Source organism: Lactuca sativa, chromosome 7 (assembly GCF_002870075.4).
Source record: "Lactuca sativa cultivar Salinas chromosome 7, Lsat_Salinas_v11, whole genome shotgun sequence".
In the NCBI taxonomy this organism is placed as follows: Eukaryota; Viridiplantae; Streptophyta; class Magnoliopsida; order Asterales; family Asteraceae; genus Lactuca; species Lactuca sativa.
In genome coordinates, this window is record NC_056629.2 from 8,616,823 (window position 1) to 8,636,442 (window position 19,620).

The 19,620-nt window shown below is 31.8% G+C and overlaps 3 protein-coding genes across 3 annotated transcripts; 2 read left to right on the forward strand and 1 right to left on the reverse strand.

Moving 5' to 3' along the window:
- Positions 1–2,605: 2,605 nt before the first annotated feature.
- On the reverse strand, positions 2,606–3,346 carry LOC111908164 (uncharacterized). The gene has a single exon (XM_023903997.1). The coding sequence runs from the start codon at positions 3,344–3,346 to the stop codon at positions 2,606–2,608; it is 741 nt and encodes a 246-aa protein (XP_023759765.1).
- Positions 3,347–11,175: 7,829 nt separating this feature from the next.
- Positions 11,176–15,447, forward strand: LOC111908163 (L10-interacting MYB domain-containing protein). The gene is made up of 3 exons (XM_023903996.1): positions 11,176–11,490; positions 11,569–11,673; positions 15,415–15,447. The coding sequence occupies exons 1-3, from the start codon at positions 11,176–11,178 to the stop codon at positions 15,445–15,447; spliced, it is 453 nt and encodes a 150-aa protein (XP_023759764.1).
- A 1,184-nt stretch (positions 15,448–16,631) lies between these two features.
- Positions 16,632–18,434, forward strand: LOC111908200 (vesicle-associated membrane protein 722). Its single transcript, XM_023904036.3, has 5 exons — positions 16,632–16,980; positions 17,327–17,468; positions 17,562–17,682; positions 17,814–17,876; positions 18,044–18,434. The coding sequence occupies exons 1-5, from the start codon at positions 16,791–16,793 to the stop codon at positions 18,191–18,193; spliced, it is 666 nt and encodes a 221-aa protein (XP_023759804.1). The 5' UTR covers positions 16,632–16,790; the 3' UTR covers positions 18,194–18,434.
- The last annotated feature ends 1,186 nt before the right edge of the window (positions 18,435–19,620 follow it).

Sequence of the window (19,620 nt, forward strand, 5' to 3'; positions counted from 1 at the left end):
CTTCAAGGCCACAAAACACCACAAATAAGCTTAAAGATGCACACAAGGAGACCAGGGTTGGTTTTTGGACTTTTGGGGAGTGATAGAGCTTGAGGGTAGACAAAACCTAGCCATCAAATCCTTTAAATAGAGTTATAGGCACGAGAGTTAGGGTATTGCACTTCAGTCCCTGCCACATCATGGTGGATACAAGATGCACATTCCTTGTCCACCGTGACCACATCGTAGTGCTCCCCTACCACCACATCATGGTCACCAAAAACCGCACAATTTAAGAGTATTAAAAGATATAGTCCCAAAAGAAACATAAATGGAACGGGTGTTACATTCATTTCTTTGTCGTGTGTGTGTGTGTGTGTGTGTGTGTATATATATATATATATATATATATATATATATATGGGATGGTTTCAACTTTGATTTGATTCAGTGTCACCATCTACTTCTTTGATTTCATTTACCCATAAAGCTAGAAATGATATAAAATCAATTTTCATATTCTTTTCTTTTGTTCTTGAAATCAATTTTCAGTTCATATTCAAAAAACAATTGTTCTTCAAAACCCATAATCTTTTCTTAAAAGCCCATAATCTTTTCTTTTTCATATTCAAAAACCAATTTTCAGTTCTAGAAACAAACCCAAAAATTCGATTGTTCTTGAAGAGCAAACCTAGAAAATTGATTGTTCTTATGTGTATGTGTGTGTATTAAAGAGCAATCCCAGAAAACTGAGTGTGTGATTCAAGAACAAGAACAAACGACTGTGTGTGTGTGTGTGTGCGTGATCAGGAACTCGCCTCCAGATCTTCACTCTGTCATCGAATCCCTCAAGAGGGTTGAGGCCTTTAATCAATGATGATTGTGGTCGATGACGGTGTGGTGGTCGATGACATGGTGGTTGATTGCAATTGTGGTGGTATATGACAACAATCATAGTGGTGGTGGTGATTGTAGGTGTAGGATGAATTACGATATTTTAGAGTAAATTATCATTTTCTTTTTTCTTTTTTAAATATAATAAATAATAAGTGAACTAAAAGAAAAGGAAAAAGAAAATCATGAGATGTATAATACTATTTTCAAACTAATAAAGACTAAAATCACTAAAAATATCTAAAATTAGATAATTAATGCATCATGAACTTTTTGTACCGAACCACATAATTTTGACAAGAACATGAACCGTTTCTGTAATTTTGTCTACATTAATTAATTATTATTTTTAAAAAGATTTTGTATGTGATTAGAAAAAAGCTTATGTCTTTTTTTTCTCTAAAAGAATTAAAGAGGTTAATGGAAATATGCATGTTGTGTTTTTATTCTTCCTTTGAAAATAAAATAATTTTCTCACTGGTATGAAAATGGAATACAAAAGGGTCACTGCTAACCATGGTCTGCTACGTGAGCTCTCTGGCCCAGTTCTCGTGGGACCACATTATGACTTTTAAAAAATGTGTCGTACAGATCTGACGTTACTAACAAGACGCGTGACAGTCACGATCAAATCACATTTTAGTTCCATTGGTTTGTATTACACGCACTCTAAACTTTAGCTGTGACCCCTAAGATTCACGTGACAGAAACACGTGGTCTTCATCGAGAAAATATCTCAGTCAACCCAAGCCTTAGCCTAGAAAGTAGAAATCGTCAACCATAAGGAAGTCAAATTCATTTGGACTAGGCAAGGTAAAATAATATTACTTTTTTAATTAATTTATCTAACAGAAACTAATGTTTGTCCCAAAAAAAAAAAAAAAAAATCAACCACTATTATAGAATATGTACCAACATTCCTAGGATTTAGAATATTTTTGGTCATTGAATTTTTTATTTTTTGTTTTCTTGATAATTTAATTCATTTTAAGTTTTAAAAGGTTACCGAACTTTTGATTTTATGTTCATTTAATCACTTAACATATTGTTTGATCACTTAACTTTTAGATTTCTGCTCATTTGTTCACTTAATTTTTAAAATTGTGCTCATTTAGTCATCTAACTTTTAAAAATGTACTCATTTTTATAGCCTTATTTTAAAAGTTTTGTGACTATATAACACAATTTTAAAAGTTAAGTGACTAAATGAGCACAAATTCAAAAGTTACGTGACTAAATGAACATATAGCCAAAAGTTTGATGACCCTTTAAAACTTAAAAATAGTTAAGTGATTAAAAATGACCTAAACCTACATTTGATATTTATATTCATGACTAAACTTTCATATATACACACACACACACACACACACACTAGCCGTCTACCCGCGCCAAGCATCAGGTGCGATTTTTTTTTCCAGAAATTAGTTCGTATATAGGATTAGTTTTGCACAAATAGTTTATTACACATAAACAATTATCAATAAGAGTCATGTTAGCAGAAACGAAAATAAAAAGAATTAAAAATGAAAAGTTGAGATTCTTTAAAATTGCATATGAGCACATGATTGGTTGATCATTATTGATCGTGCAACACTTCTTTATACACGACATTTGACGTATAGACTTCACTATCGTTGAATTGTTCATCAGGCTTTACCAATACTTTTGTAGTGGCACGTGATATCCCTCTGGATAATGTCACATAAAGTTGGCCATGTGAGAAAACCGATTATGGAAGATAAATTCCTACATTTAGAATTGTTTGTCTCTGAGCTTTATTAATTGTTATTGCAAAACATAATCGAATTGGAAATTGCTTTCTCTTCAGATTGAACGGGAACATGTCAACTTCAGACGGACTAAGAGGAATCCTTGGCAAAAATACCATCTTTCCAGCATGTTGACCAATAACTATTTCAGCATCAATGACATTGTTTTTAAAACTTGTACATATCAATCGGGTGTCGTTACATAATCCATTTGACGGGTCAAGATTCCGTAACAGTATTATCGGGCATCCAACTTTCAGTCTTAAGTAATGAGGGGGCAAACCACTAACACTGAGTTTGTTCAAGAATTCCACGTGATAGAAGTTATTTATATCGTCCACGGTTTCATCAAAACTATAGTAAATTCTCTCTTCTCCATGAAATCGGCCGATCAAATAATCATTAATCTCATCGACACTATCATTTCTTCTGGATAGTATTGCACACGAAATAATATAATCTAGTTCATATCTATTAACTTCAAATGATGGAAAGATTGCATCAATCAAAGCATGGAATGACTTTTCTTTTTCAGTGAAAGGAATTACCATATCATCAGGGATGCGAATAAAGTTTCCGTGCACCATTTCTTCAACTCCATCATCGATGCGTAATAGAAAGTCTGAGAACCATGGATCGATTAGTGCTCTCATATTTATAGTTAACTGCAACTTGATAATCGAAGACCAAAGAGGCGACATTCATACGCTAGAATCCACTACCTGTGCTCGTGTTCCACGTCTAACCATCGACAACACTTGTCTGAAATCACCTCCCAAAACCATTTTCTTTCCACCAATCAGGAGCATCACCCCGGTGATATCTTTCATTGAACGGTAAATCGCCTCCAATGCATGTATTTTAGCTATAGATGCTTCATCCCAAATGATTATTTTTGCAATCCGAAGTAGTTGAGAAGTATCACTTTGTCGTGAAATCTTGCAGACCGAGTTATTTTCAAGATTGATTTGAATTTTAAAGCGCGAGTGAGTTGTTCTCCCCCTGGCATATTATTAGCCGCAACACCTAAAGAAGTAGCCGTGAGTGCAATATGACCACATAAACGAATATTAGCAAGTAAAGCTTTGAACAAAAATGTTTTTCCTGTTCCACCGGGACCGTCTATGAAGAAAACTCATGGAATATCATTATGGACATACCGCATTACCTCATCATACGCAAATTTCTGTTCAGGAATGAGAAAATCTCGAGCTTGTAAATGTTCAGGCTCTAAAACTATAGAGCATTCTTCTTGTACCTCACGAAAAAATCCAAATTCTAAATCTACATTTTGATTTATCTTTGGAAGATCAAAATCATCAATATCGTCACCCATAGATTGTAGGAATATCATGATGTTAGTGAGGACCATATTATGGACTCTCTCAACACTTCCGTATTGTCGCCTATAATCTTCTGAAAGAGCATTGTAATGGTCATCCCATAACCTACGAACATCCCCTGGCGCACAAAAACACAATATCGGTGCAAACAGCCTTCTAAGAACATTGGGAAATTGAAAGAAAGACGACTTTGTAAGACATTGTGATAAACCATCGTCAGACTCTATTAACCCTCTTTCAAGAGTTGCTTTCCGAAATGTTGGGTATTTTATGTTGTTGACCATATAAAGATCTTCAAAACATGTAGGGCCACTAATATGTAATAAAAGTAGGCGAATGTACTATCGCTCCCCTTCAACAAGATTAGTAGAAACCAAACGACCTCGCATTAATCCTAGTTTTCGACGATTCCAACGACATGACTTCGGATCCCACATAAACTTTTTTGGAAAATCTCTATATTTATATTCTCTTGCACGGATATTGTCTTTATGTTTTAGAAAAAACGCAGTCAACATTGATCTCTTATCTTTCTCCTTTTCAACAACGTTAGTCGGTGTATCATCCTCACTAACCCTAACCATCTGCTGATTTAGGAGATATACCTATAAATCCATCACAAAAAGGGTGTATCTGAGAAAGAGGGAAGCTAAAAATCCTCCATATTGCCTTGGGAGGCAAGACATATCATGCATCCTGAAACCGTTTTATCTCATCGATAACAATAGGTTCTCCATCCGGATCAATATTGATAACTTGTTTATCATGACCTTTGTAAATATACTTAAACACATATTTCACAGAGCTAATACTCAAGAAGACCTCAATATTCATATGACAGTTAAACATCAGTAACAACTTTGGGTTATACGGGACCGCCATCTGTTATCCATCTTATTTTCTCGTATGTCCACCTTTATACCATTATCTCTCCTTCGGTTCACGGGATAAGAGTCCTTTCCTTGTAAGGTGATTTCATTGAATTGTCGAGGGTGTCTAAAACGACATTTCTTTTGCTCATTATTCATACAAGGAGAGTCAGAGTTTAAGCTACCGCAAGGAACATGTATCATGTGTGAGACGAAAAATTGGTGCATTTTAGGATGCCTTATTGGGTCTGGAATTTCAGCACATACTATTTTGTTGTACTCATCTGCATTAGTAAGCTTGTATGGAGGCATCATTATCAAAAGGAAATGTGTGTGTGGCAAACCCCACTTTTGAAACTCAATGACATAAACGTACACACCCACCACGCCGAGGACGTGCTTCGTGAAGAGTTGTTTCTTAAGATCTTCTAACTTAGCACGAAAAACTCTTAACACAAGGTCCGGTCGATCTTGAGCCGTTTGCCAAGGGAGTAACTCATCTTTTATTTCTGGCCAGTTTGAATTGCATGTCATTGTAAGAAATATGCCAGGCTTCCCGTCATCTTGAACTAAAGTCACGACGTCAAGAAATCGTCGCCGCATGTCGTGTAGGCCTCCGATGAAACTTGCAGGCAACACAACATGTTTCCCTATCTTATTCGATCGAACCTCACCTGCATTAACATAGTCCACAACACCTTGGTATAAATCCGCTCTTATTTTGGACTGGTTTTTTCTACAAAACTCTAAACGTGAAGTCTCAATCTTGATGTAGATATCTACTATAAACTACTGTAGTAATCTCCCTCCCAACAAATTATAATTTGACCGGATTTGAAACTTATTGGAATAGTACTCTCACATACTTACAGTATCCCGCCCTCCTTTTGTATTAGAGTCTACACAATGTTGATGTCGTGAACAAAATAATGATTTGTACAAACATGTAATCATTGTTAATTTAACTGAAATTTAAAAACTTATGATATGTGTACCTTCAAAATCATCCTAGATGTCCTCGTCATTGTTAATAATATTATTGATGGGAAATCCATGTCTTGGGATATTAAAATGCCATCCAGACTCACCATTAGGAAAAAAATAGAGGATAACACAATGGATCATAACATCCCCAGTAAGATTGAATTGTTTGTGGTTTTTCGGATCTGCCATACACGATAATACTTCGTTTATATGTGGCTATGTTGTCGTTACCTTCAATCCAAATACCAGCGACCTGGAATTTTTTATTTTGGAAACGATATGATTATATATGGTGTGTAATATATACAGTTGTATGTCATATACATGATATATTTATTTTATAATTATTAGACAATAATTATTATGGTACCTCGGATGTGGTCGGTCTGTTGTATAACCTTTGGTCAAGCACGATGCATTCAAAGTGACTCTATAATTGTCAAGCGGCCCTAGATCAACAAGTCTTCGAAATATTTGCACGTATGAGTTTGTGGCAAGAACACTGATCAACTTTTGAGCAATTTGTTTATCAATATTCTTCCATTTGAGTCTATGTGACATCTCATAATCAGCATCGTAAAAATACAACTATAAGTACAAACGTTTTCCATCCCTTGGGATTAACTGATCGATTCTATGATATATTCCACCATTCACACAAAAAGTGTATACTCCAGATGTCATATTTGTCATTGTTTTATCCACATCCACGCCTATTGATGAGAATGAAAAGTTGTTGTATGCTCATATCATGTGTCTAAAGGTCTTGCCTAATTTGTTTCGAGATGTGAAGAGTTCGAGTAATTCTTCGGGAATAGAGGAATATGCCAACTTTGTTTTACCATCCATGCAACAAAAGGTAGCGAATTCAAATTGGAATCGTTTTGCTCCACAATGAACACATGCTTTTTTCCCCTTCAACACACAATGTTCTTTAGGGATACCATTATAAACAAAGTCATATGGACCCTCCTGAAGAATTTCAGTACGCGTTGTCGCTCAGTTTTGCTCTTTTCGTCATTGATAGACATTTCTGAATCGACCTCCTTTGAGCAGAATCCAATACACTTGCAAGAGTTTTATTTGTAATATCCGTTAGGGTCCTCTTTGATGTACACACATTTTTCATATGTTTCACGTTTTGTCTACTTCTCCATCGGTTATTCGTCTAATCTTGTTATTCTCCTTTCGTTGTTCATAAGACGTCTTATTATATGCTTTTTCTTATTTCTACAATATTTTGTTTTGGATGAATTATACGTAAAGTTAAAGTAACAATCACGATGCACATATCAGACATACCTTTATGTGCATTTACGTCTAGTCGAATGACATCATTAGGCCTATTTTCCTTGTCTAAAATCACCATGCCAACTGTAAAAACGTAAAAATAATAATTTATAAATATTTTTCATAAAACATATTAATGAAAAACGATTATTATATACAATACTTATAACCATATTACTTGAACATTAAGTTGAACTAATTATTTATATATGAAATTGATCTTTGCATTAAATTATATATATATATATATATATATATATATATATATATATATATATATATATATATATATATATATATATATATATATTCAATACTTGAAGTAATGTTTTAAAGGTTTTTGTTTTTTATGTTACATTTTCCAGGCTTGTTTGCCTTATGCAATATATATTTGTTTCAAGTTTCATTAGTTTTTTTTCCGTAAGGATTTCAATAGTTTTTTTTTCTTAAATAATTGGATAAATGCATATTGATTAGTTTATATTTAAATAATATTTGTAATTTTTCGTTGGTAGAACATTTGTTTTAGTCAATATACCACAACCTAAATATCCTATAAGCAAAACAACAAAATAAAATAATATAAGAAAATAGTCAAACAAAGAAACTAAATTTATAAACTAAAAATTACCAATTCATTGAAACGTACTAAAAATCCATTTTACAAAATCTGCAAACAAATAAATATCAAAAACTATGAAAACAAATAACCACCTAAAAATCCACAAACAAATAACTACCACATAATTCGCAAACAAACAACTATAGAAAAATTAAATATTTTCCCTATACCACATAATTCGCAAACAAACAACTATAGAAAAATTAAATATTTTCCCTATATCTAATTCTTATCCTCTCCGCTTCCGGTGTTCTTGGTTCCAGCGTGACATTAGTTAAAGTAGTAGAAACCAGAATATTATTTGTACGAACATGTAATATATAATTAATATGGTATATTAAAGTAATTAATATGTAACGAATGAAATTATACATAATGTTGCCCTTTGTTAACTTACGCAAATTTAGACTCACCAACTTCACCTTAGAGATATAAATTATGGATTGATTAAATATCGCAAGATACAATGGTATCATAAGGCTCATTGGTACGTGACTGAACATCAACTTTATAATATGTTCCTTATTCATTTAAACAAAATATTGTTAAAACACATAATAACAATGAAAGTTGGTTAATATATTTTTAAATATAACCAGTAATTGAGTCCGCGCTTTGCCGCGGGTTTTTATGTATTTTTGTTTCGTATTAGGAGTGAGAGTTGATTAACCAATGACATTTTGCAAAATTCAAAGCAACATTTAAAAAATACAAGGGTGGAATATGCATTTTACAAAGTTTAGAAATCAAAAGGGTAAAAGTGATATTTTACAAAGTTGAAGGTGGAAGGGATGAAAGTGAAATAAACATGAAAGTCTAGAAAAATAAAAGGGTAAAAGTGATATTTTATAAAGTTGAAGGTGGAGGGTGTATAAACACAAAAGTTTAAAAAACGAAGGGATAAAAGTGAAATTTTACAAAGTTGAAGGTAAAGGGATGAAAATGACATTTTAAAAAGTAACGGGATAAAAATGAAGGGAAAAAGTAACAATTTACAAAGTTGAAGGTGAATGGGTGAAAGTGATATATTTAAAAGTAAAGGCATCGAAAATATAATTTTACAAAATAAAGTGGTTACAATTGATGAATCATACAAAGTTGGAGGGCTAAAGTTGTAATTTACACATTAAAATATTTGTACATTGTGCTTTAAGAGATGTACTTTTAGCTATATAAAATACATATAAGAAAGTTAGTAATTGATGAATCATACCAAGTTAGAAGGCTAAAGTTGTAATTTAAACATAAAAATATTTGTACATTGTGCTTAAGAATGTACTTTTAGTTACAATATATCTCCTCAAATATAAGTAGTTAGTTTTTGTTTATATTTATATAATACATTATGTTATTATATACTTACATCTTATTTTGGAGAAATAGTTCAAATGCATAGAATGCCCTCATTCGTCTTCCCCAAACGATTTTTCCAATAACATCTAAAACATACCAAATTTTGTATAATTTAATGTCGTATGCAATTTATAATATATATATATATATATATATATATATATATATATATATATATATATATATATATATATATATATATATATACACCAATCATCATTCTCTGATGGCCATAATCTCTTGCGAGGCTTGAAATAGAAGAACACAATGGATAATATGGAAATGAATTGGTGATATCATTTGACAAGCGCGTAAATATTGTGTTAATCTTTTTCAGTATCGCCCAATCACCAAAGAAAATTCTATAATATTGATATGTGAGGTGGTCTTCATAAAATTAATTAACATGGAAATGATTCAAGGAAAATATACTTCCTATCAAATTCATGTTCAAAACTATTCGCCTTAAACATTGTGGGACAATGACGGTCATTTTGTCTCTCTGGATATGTAATATAATAACAATTATATGTAAATTATAAACAAAATATTAGATAAAAGATCTTATATTCATTTTATTGCATTCATACTTACGTTCCAATCAATCATCCAAATCAGGACTTTATTATTTTCGATGTCATCCCACACATATAAAACTCAAACAGCTAATATGTTCCACCATATGTAAACACTTCGCAATGTAGAAAAATCTCGAACAATAATATGACCATCCATTACTGAAATATTTTACTTTTTGTTATATTTCATATATCAATTTCTTATATTTTGGTTAACAAAATAAATCCCCAATAAAACTTAATGAATCAAGATGTAAACACTTTATTAAAAATAATAAATTTTTATATGTTTACATTTTTTATCCTATATATATTATTAGCACAAAATGGTCTTAAAATAATGAATTATAAAACAAAATTGTTGATTTCTTAAAACAATGGAAGACAATAAAATGAATAGTAATAAACTAAGATAGTTGAAAAAAATGGATCGAGGTAATTTTGGATCATTATTTAGGAAAGAAATAAATTTGATAATTGTAAACAATATTAAGCTTAAATACATTGACATATTTTATTACAGTTGGAATCTCAAATGCAATTTCCACCGTGGTCATCTACGGTATATTTTATACATAAAGAATTAAGCCCTTTCTTTAGAGGGTGTTTGGATAGAGAAAAAATGTCAGCTTATTGCTTATTGCTTATTCTCACTACAATAAGCTAAATTAAGTGTTTTGATAAGATGCTTAAAAAATCAGCTTATTGTGGTGGGAATAAGCTAAATAAGCTGATTTTAATCGGTCACCTGTTGTCTATTGTCGATAGCTATTCCCTTGTCGATAGCAAGGGGGGTAATGCTTATTGCTTATTGCTTAATTTTAATGAATTCGAAAATTACATAAATACCCTTCAAACCAACGACACAAACCCATAACCCTCGTCGCTCAACCGGTCACCTGTTGTCTATTGTCGATAGCTATTCCCATTGCGCTGCCATCGCCGATCTTCAAGCAAGAGGCATCAACGATCAATCGGTAAGATTTCTGTTGCTTTCTTTTTTTTCTCGCTTGGTAACGAAATCGATCAAGCAAGCAGCCATGTATGCGTTTTTTTTTCCGTTTTCTGTGATCGATCAAGCAGTCGACATTCTTGACTGTTCCTTTATTTTCTTCATTCTTTGATTGTTGTTGTTATTAGCTTATGGTTAATGCCCCTATTCTTGCACTGTGAATTGCTGTCGATAGCCATGTAGTTTCTTTGTTTTTTTTTTCCTTCTACATGCACTGAATTGCACCTGTGATGTTTGATTCAACAATTTTCCTGACATGCTTCTATTTTTACTTCATTATTGTGTGGTTATTTGTTCCACATGATTGTACTGATTCTTTTTTGCATTTAAGAATTTTCTTCATACTTGTGGTTATTTTTTTTCTTCCTGTTTTGATTCAACATTGCCTTGAATTTTAGAATTTTCTTCATTCCTTATGATGATGCAATATAGGTAATGGACACTGTCAATGTTCATGATGTGGATATTGAACACCCAAAATGAAAGTTCCAAATAGGTTTCATTGGGATCCTCATACATTCAAGATATTTCTTGAAGAATGTATGACCGAGCTAAATAACGGGAATAAGACAGGTACTTATTTCAAACAGGCGGCGTGCCAAAATATATGTAAGAGGCTTTTGGAACGAACGGGTAAAGAATTGGACAGAAATCAAATGAAAAACAAATGGGACATTATGCGGAAAGAGTTCAAATATTATGACCGTTTAACAAGACTGGAAACGGGAATTTCAACTGATCCCACGAAAAATATAATCTCAGCATCAAAGGAATGGTGGGATGAGAAAATAAAGGTAATAATTAAAAAAATGTATCTAACAATATAGTATTTGTATTGTGTTTTTCATGACATTTTCATTTTGTACATATAGGAAGATAAAGAGTATGCTAAGTTTAAGGATAAGAATTTGGATGTGTATCAGACATATTATGAGGCTTTATTTCGGGATACTGTAGCTGTTGGAGACAAGGCTAAGGTACCTTGCGAATTTGGCACCGGTAGCACTCCGGTTGATGTACAGTATGTGGATATTACGAATGAAAAAATGGATACTGACGGAGTCCGCTTATTTGAAGATGTTGATCCTTTTCTCACATATGATAGTTCTAGTATGAAAAGGAAGGGAAAGAAGTTAACTCCCAGGCGTGACAACAAAAGAAAATTTGAAGGGAATAATACTTATGCTCCCACTATCATGATGATCATTATCATATAAACAATTATGCTCCCACTAGCTTCAGCATGTATTCAGAAAACAGCTGAACTTCCAGAAAAGAATGCTAATTGAATTCCACAAATACCAGATGCTTCGATAATCCTTTATCTAAGCTTCTCAAACTTATACACCTTTGCCTTAGAAAGCTCACATGTGTGTCTAGACAAATTCAGAACTTATGTTATTAAGTCCCAAATGTTCAGACTCATTGTCAAATCTCACAATTCGAACTATGGAAAGGGATGTCGTAGCCATAATCGAATTTGAGAATACAATTTTCACAATTATCATCTTCTTAAAATCTCTCTTAGTGAAAGCATTTCCTCACAATCATTTTCATGAAGGAGGGAATCTTATGACACTTAGATTTTATGGTGTATGAGTTTCTACCCATGTGAATTTTCCAAAACCAATTTTGCGACAAATCCAAACTCATATGGATTGAACTTTCTTGACTTCTAGCCTTATGGTAACACGAGTGCCCACCATGTCTTCCAAGTAGTTTAACAACTTATCCTTACATATAAATGTATTTTCCATCGATCAAGGTACTTTGTCTTTATGCATTCAAATGAGAACTCTTAGAACTCACATGCATAATTAACTCAATTGGAATGACACAAAAAACAAAATAATGTCAACATGATAGGTTGCAAACCTCAAGTCGTGTGCTAGTGGTGATCGATAAGGTTTATTCTTGATCTGTTCTTGAAACTTTTCCAAGATAGTTAAAACTCCCACTGACTCCTTGACATATAAAGTTCTCTTGTCAAGAAACATTTCTTGACAAACAAATATATATATTAAAGTTATTAAAGATTTTAACAGTAAAGTGGCATCTTTTTTGTCAATTTTGGTCCTCCAACTTACAACATTGACCCTTCATCTTTATGCTTTTGTTCACAAACAATCCTATTACTTTTGTTTGAATTTTTCATAACCCTCACCTTTTATTACATATTATTAGTATTTAGTATTTTGGCAGAAATGGTCCCTCATCATTATTATTATTATTGTTAGACAAAATTACACGATTGGTCCCTGTGGTTTACCAGATTTAACATTATCTTTTTGGTTTTAAATTAATGTTTTATTTATTAGAAAATACTCACCTAATATCATAAACCCACCCACCATCTGCCATGACCACCACCACCACCACTGCCAAAATTACATAAATGGTCCATATGGTTTACCCATGGTGACAAATTCAGTCCCTACTAAAGACCAAATTACCCTCACATTAACAGACAAAAAACAACGGTATATATTTTCCGGATTGGTTTTCTGACCGCTGCCATACATGACAATAAAGTTCAATTTGTGAGACAATTTCTTTATTTTCCTCATTTATTGCAAGAAATAATGATTTAGATTTCTTTACTTATATAATTAGATGACATTGTTTATCTTCGTTTAATAGATTATTTCAATGCAATTCAACATGCTACTTTACTTTACAAAGCAGTACCTTCCGACCCCGACAACGCCGATGAATCTTTTCTAGTTATTATTATTATTATTATTATTATTATTATTATTTTCTTCTATGCAACCTTTACATTGCACAAAAAGGTTTGTGAAAAAACTTTATGGAAAAATTACTTATTAAGGTGATTAACTTTTCGGTATGTTCATATCTGGGTAACTATCTTTTTTTTATACACATCTACGTAACAAACTTGTTGGAAGTGTTCACATATTACCATTATGACCTGCTATAGCAGGTTAAATCCTAGATGTGAACGCTTTCAACAAGTTCATTGGTGTACAAAAAATAGTTACCCAAATATGAACAAAACGAAAAGTAAAAGTAACTTACATGAATGGTCCCTGTTGGTTGGGGAAATTTGTGTTTTTGGTCCCTAACTTATTTTTTTTTAACTTGGTTGGTCCCTACTGTTTATTTTTGTTGCGCGTTTGGTCCCTGTATTACCTAAAAAGACTATTATGCCGTTATTAATTTATTTTTTAATTAATTTTCTTATTTATGTATTTATTTTTTACATATTAAAAAAATTAATAGACCCCACATATTTGTATCTCCTTGGATGATCCATACTGTTTTTTTTTAATTAATTTATTTTTTTAACTTGGATGATCCCTACTGTTTAATTTTGTTACGAGCTTGGTCTCTGTCTTACCTAAAAAGACTATTGTGCACTTATTATTTTTGTTACGTATTCATCATCCACTCTTTTTTCGGTCCTTCAACTCTGTCGAATCAACACCACAACCCACTAAAGATGAAGAGACAGTAGGTTATGGTGTTGGTTCGCCATAGTTGAAGTACCAAAAAAAGAAGGACGGTGAAGACGTCGATGTTACTAAAGATGAAAAAAAAAATAGAAGTTGGGGAGGATGAGAGATGGGATGGTGACCGGTAAGACCCAAATTAAAATTTTCAAATGTGGTTTTAGGTTTACGGTGAGGAGATACTATGTGAGGTCTATTAATTTTTTTTAAATATATAAAAAATAAATACATAAATAAGAAAATAAGAAAATTTAAGGGCACAATAGTATTTTTAGGTAAGATAGGGACCAAACGCGCAACAAAAATAAACAATAGGAACCATCTGAATTAAATTTCTCAAATGTGGTTTGAGGTTTATGGTGAGGAGATACAGATATGTAGGGTTTATTAGTTTTTTTAAATATATAAAAATAAATACATAAATAAGAAAATTAATTAAAAAATAAATTAATAAAGGCAAAATAGTCTTTTTAGGTACGATAGGGACCTAACGCATAACAAAAATAAACAGTAAGGACCATCCGAGTTAAAAAAAATAAGTTATGGACCAAAAACACAAATTCCCCTAAACCACAGGGACCATTCGTGTAATTTACTTTTATTTTTTGTTTTGTTCATATTTGGGTAACTATTTTTTTTACACATCTAGGTAACGAACTTGTTGAAAGCGTTCACATCTAGGATTTAACCTGCTATAGCAGGTCATAATGGTCATATGTGAACACTTCCAACAAGTTTGTTACCTAAATGTGTACAAAAAAAAGATAGTTACCCAGATGTGAACATACCGAAAAATTAATTACCTTACTAAATCATTTTCCCAAACTTTATTATCATTGATGTTTCTAGTAATCTTTTCGATTGGTGGCATGGTCAAGTTTTGGTGGCATGGTCAAGTTTTTCTTTTAAGATCAAGTTTATTATTTATTTATTTTTTTTATTTTTATTTTATTAAAAAACATATTATGGAATATGGATGCTCTTATGTTTATATGTTTGTACTTTGATATTAAGGCATTCATAATGTATTGAACTTTATAGAGTTCAATGGATTGCCATATTATTTTTCTACAATCCATACAATCATATATATATATATATATATATATATATATATATATATATATATATATATATATATATTTCATACAATGCATTGAACTCTATAAAGTTTAATTGAATGTTAAAAAATATAATTTATAGTAAATATTTAAGAATTAAAAACTTTCATTTTTCCCATTTAAGAATTCAATCGCCATTGAACTTCAAATTCATTGAATGTCAAGATGACATATCACAATGGTAGAGTTTCATCCATTGAATGATATATATATTTGCCATCTCATTCAACTCTCCTATTGAACTCACTGTTATGAATGCTTTTAGATTGTATTTGCAATTTCATTTAAAAACAACTTATTGATTTATTGACTTTTTGAAAAGTAGACAAATCAAAGAAAATATTTAGCAATACAAAAAAGACTTTTTAAAATAATTTTTTATTAACTTTTTAAAAATAAGATTTCAATGAGTTGTGATTTCTAAATTTTTAGAACTTTTAATTTTTTAGGTTGTAAAAATAATAGTACTCTAAAACATCTTTTAAAACATGTAATATAAGCTAAGATAAATATTAAAAAAACAATTTATTTATTAAATTTTTCATCATAAAAACTAATCCAAACATTATTTTAAAATTTATTCTCCTTCAATCAAATCATTTTATCTAAAATTAATGTTTAAAATGAAAAGACAAACACACTTTTAGTTTTGGAGATTTGATAATACTCTCGAATATGTGAGTTGTTTGTAGTTATTGTCGTTTGTGTTTAACATTATAATTCGACATAAATGTTGATTCTCCTTAAGTGTCTTTCGGTATATAAAAAATTAGAACAATCGATTTCCTATAATATGTGATTTATATAAAAGAAAAGTAAAAATAAATAGGCCTTACATCCATGGTTGTCAAAATCGCGATTCTGATCGTAGGGTCGTATGATCCTACGATCCTAGGTATGAAAAACGATCCAGATCGTAAAAGGATCGTATTTGGGGTATGATCGTAGGTAGGATCGTAAAATCGTAGGTAGGATCGTAGGATCGAGATCCGATCCGATCCTACCTTCCCTTGATTTTTTTTTAATGAATTTGTTTTACCATTTTATGTCTTTTACCATTTACCAATTTACCATTTATCATTTTATATTGTGGCTTATGACTAATATTTTGATGTTTACCAATGTTTTTATAACTTTTGAACGAAAAATTGAATGTTTGAAATATTTTTCATGATTAAAAATTATAAATTAAAATTATATTTTATTTTTTGGGATCTTAAGATCCCGATCCCAATCTTACGATCGCAATCTTACAAACCCAAAAACAATCTTACGATCGGACGTGCACGACCTTGCTTACATCTTTATCCTCATTTTTGAATTAAATTAAAAAAAGGGCTTGGTCAAACGCCTGCGTAAACCCACCTTTCAACCTACGATTTCGAAAACCCAAAATCAGATCAGATTCTTCCATTTTCCAAGCGGTTCTTTTCCGGCCGCTACGGTTTCATACTTTGCGAGAGGGTTTCGTAGATCAATCTTCCTATAATCATCATCAATATGGGGCAACAATCTTTGATCTATAGTTTTGTGTCCAGAGGGACCGTGATTCTTGCAGAGTACACAGAGTTCACCGGAAATTTCACCTCTATTGCTTCTCAATGCCTCCAGAAGCTTCCCGCAACTAACAATAAGTTCACATACAACTGCGATGGGCACACCTTCAATTACCTTGTTGAAGATGGCTTCAGTAAGCACTCACGAACTTCTCTCCGTTAATTTTCCGTTACAGCTTCGATTTTAGATGTGATTTTAGGGTTTTCATTCATCCGCATCACATTTTATAAATGGAAAGCTTGTTAGTCGGTTCTAATTGTTATGGATGCATATTTCCGCTTCATCTGATTCGTGAATCGTGATGCGGTTTTGGTTGATAGTTCTATAATGGAGTATAATTTCTATAATTTACTGAACTTCCATTAATGAACTTTTTGTATTATTGGGTTTCTATGCGACAAACAGACTTGTAATGTACTGATCTATGCTTTATTACATTGCAAAACTGATTATTATTCGACTGCTTTTGAATCATGAAGCATACTGTGTTGTGGCTGCTGAATCTGCTGGCCGACAAGTGCCCATGGCTTTTCTTGAGCGAACCAAGGAGGACTTTAACAAGAAATATGGTGGTGGGAAAGCTGCTACAGCTGTTGCCAATAGTCTTAACAAAGAATTCGGGTAACCCCACCCCACTCTTTCATTTTAAACACAATATTTGTGTAAATCCTTGTAAACTAATTATATATTTATGACTGAGCTTACCATGAGCAGACCCAAACTGAAGGAGCAGATGCAGTATTGTGTAGATCATCCTGATGAAATCAGCAAGCTCTCAAAGGTCAAAGCCCAGGTTTCAGAAGTCAAAGGTGTGATGATGGAGAACATTGAAAAGGTAAAATGTAAAAATGTAAAAATGTAAAATACTTTTTGGGCGTTTTATGTTTAGGTTAAAGGATCAAAATACATACTTCAAGTAATTTATAGGAATTTTGTTCTGATCTTGTAGTTTTTTTGCATATACAGGTTTTGGATCGAGGTGAGAAGATAGAGCTCCTTGTGGATAAAACAGAGAATCTTCGATCTCAGGTCAGGGAATTTGAATTCTTAATTTACTTCTGCATAATTGTGCTACAAGAAATCTTGGATCAATCAATCTATGCTTCAATTAAGTTTTTCTTGATATTATATTATCATTATCTTTAAAAGCATCGCCATATTATATCTTGAAATTGTATATATATGATTGATTGCAGGCACAAGATTTTAGGACACAAGGTACACAGATAAGGAGGAAAATGTGGCTGCAAAATATGAAGATAAAACTAATAGTTCTTGGAATCATCGTTGCCTTGATTCTGATTATAGTTCTCTCAGTTTGTGGTGGCTTCAATTGTGGCAAGTGAAAGTGAAGTGAAGCTCATATATAATATGGTAAAACTTTGTTTAATTTGTCTTTGTTTTTATTAAAAAGCCTATTATGTTGCAAGATTGCGTGTATATTTTTGTACTTTTAAGACCATTGAAACAACTTTATTGCTCTTTGGTCTTTTAACTTGTAGTAGAATAATGTTAACATGTTTGTAAGAGGATGAAGTTGTAGGAGTGCATAAGTTCATAGCATGGGTTCGTGCTTTTTTGAGGTCAGATGACACTCTCAGAATGTTTTGGAAATAATTGGAATGTCATCATCATCAAATCTACAATACCATAAGAATTTCATAATGGTGAGTAAATGTTGCCTGTATAGATGATTGTTTTCATAGATAACCTGACATGTGAAATAAGGATCATGAGTAAGCAGATGTAGGGTGAACATGGTCTAGGAATCGGACTGGATCAAATAATGAAATTGGGTAACTGTTTGGTTTTGTTTTTTTGGTACCAAAACCGCAATAGGACCTAATGTGTTTGTTAGTCCAAATTCGAATGTATTAAAAAGGTGCAATAAAATATGGATTCATAAAATGGATTTGGGTTTAAAATGCAAATATGTATTCATAGTATTACAAAAGTTATGCACATTGGCACCTTTAGAGTCCCAGATCTGGTCTCACGGTTTATTTATTTGGTTTTGTTTCGGTATTTTTGATTTGGTTTTGAGTTTTTCCGTTAACCCATCAAGATTTACTAAAAGTTATATATTAATATTTAATAAAAGAAAAAGGGAGGAAGTTGAGTAATGTGATTAAAAAAATACATAATTAACACAAAAATAATATATTTATAAACTTTGGCAAAAATGCAAAATTAGTGTGGTTAAAATCGAAACCTAAGTGGACCAAAATTGTATGGATCGAAATTGAACTGGGGAAAAACTAAAACTAAAAACCAAACCGAAATGTATATTAAGTGCTATATCAGTTCCGTTATGATTGATTTTTCTCTCTTGTTCGGGTTTTTAGGCCTTTATGTCTATTCCTTGTAAAATCTTAAATTTCAAACCATTTTTTTTTCTTTTGAAAACATAAATAACAATCCAAAACATTTTCATAAAAGATCAAAACATCATCAAACCATAATATCCAGATGTGTCAAAATATCATAACAATTGAAGTCTAAAATAATATCATAACAATTGAAGTCTAAAATAAATCGGTGGCTATGCGTATGCCGTACAGTCAAGTTGGAGCTTTCTCATGATTAGAAGAACTACCTGAAAAATAGTAAATCAATAACTTTAAACATAAAGCTTAGTGAGTTCTTTTAAAATATTACATACTACAATACATATACAATGCATACAAACAAAAACTCTCGACTCTAGTACCGATTCACCCCATCAATGACGACTAATGACTCTAATACATGTCTAATCATCAAAGGTGACTAA

What these genes read in the sequence shown, in the direction of transcription:
- LOC111908164 (XM_023903997.1), bottom strand. Translation starts at nt 3,346, where the DNA reads ATGTCGCCTCTTTGGTCTTCGATTATCAAGTTGCAGTTAACTATAAAT.
- LOC111908163 (XM_023903996.1), top strand. Translation starts at nt 11,176, where the DNA reads ATGAAAGTTCCAAATAGGTTTCATTGGGATCCTCATACATTCAAGATA. An exon ending in GGTGGGATGAGAAAATAAAG is followed by an intron (nt 11,491 to 11,568) that starts GTAATAATTAAA and finishes TTGTACATATAG; the next exon opens with GAAGATAAAGAGTATGCTAA. An exon ending in CTGTTGGAGACAAGGCTAAG is followed by an intron (nt 11,674 to 15,414) that starts GTACCTTGCGAA and finishes TTCCCATTTAAG; the next exon opens with AATTCAATCGCCATTGAACT.
- LOC111908200 (XM_023904036.3), top strand. Translation starts at nt 16,791, where the DNA reads ATGGGGCAACAATCTTTGATCTATAGTTTTGTGTCCAGAGGGACCGTG. An exon ending in AGTCTTAACAAAGAATTCGG is followed by an intron (nt 17,469 to 17,561) that starts GTAACCCCACCC and finishes TACCATGAGCAG; the next exon opens with ACCCAAACTGAAGGAGCAGA. An exon ending in TGATGGAGAACATTGAAAAG is followed by an intron (nt 17,683 to 17,813) that starts GTAAAATGTAAA and finishes TTGCATATACAG; the next exon opens with GTTTTGGATCGAGGTGAGAA.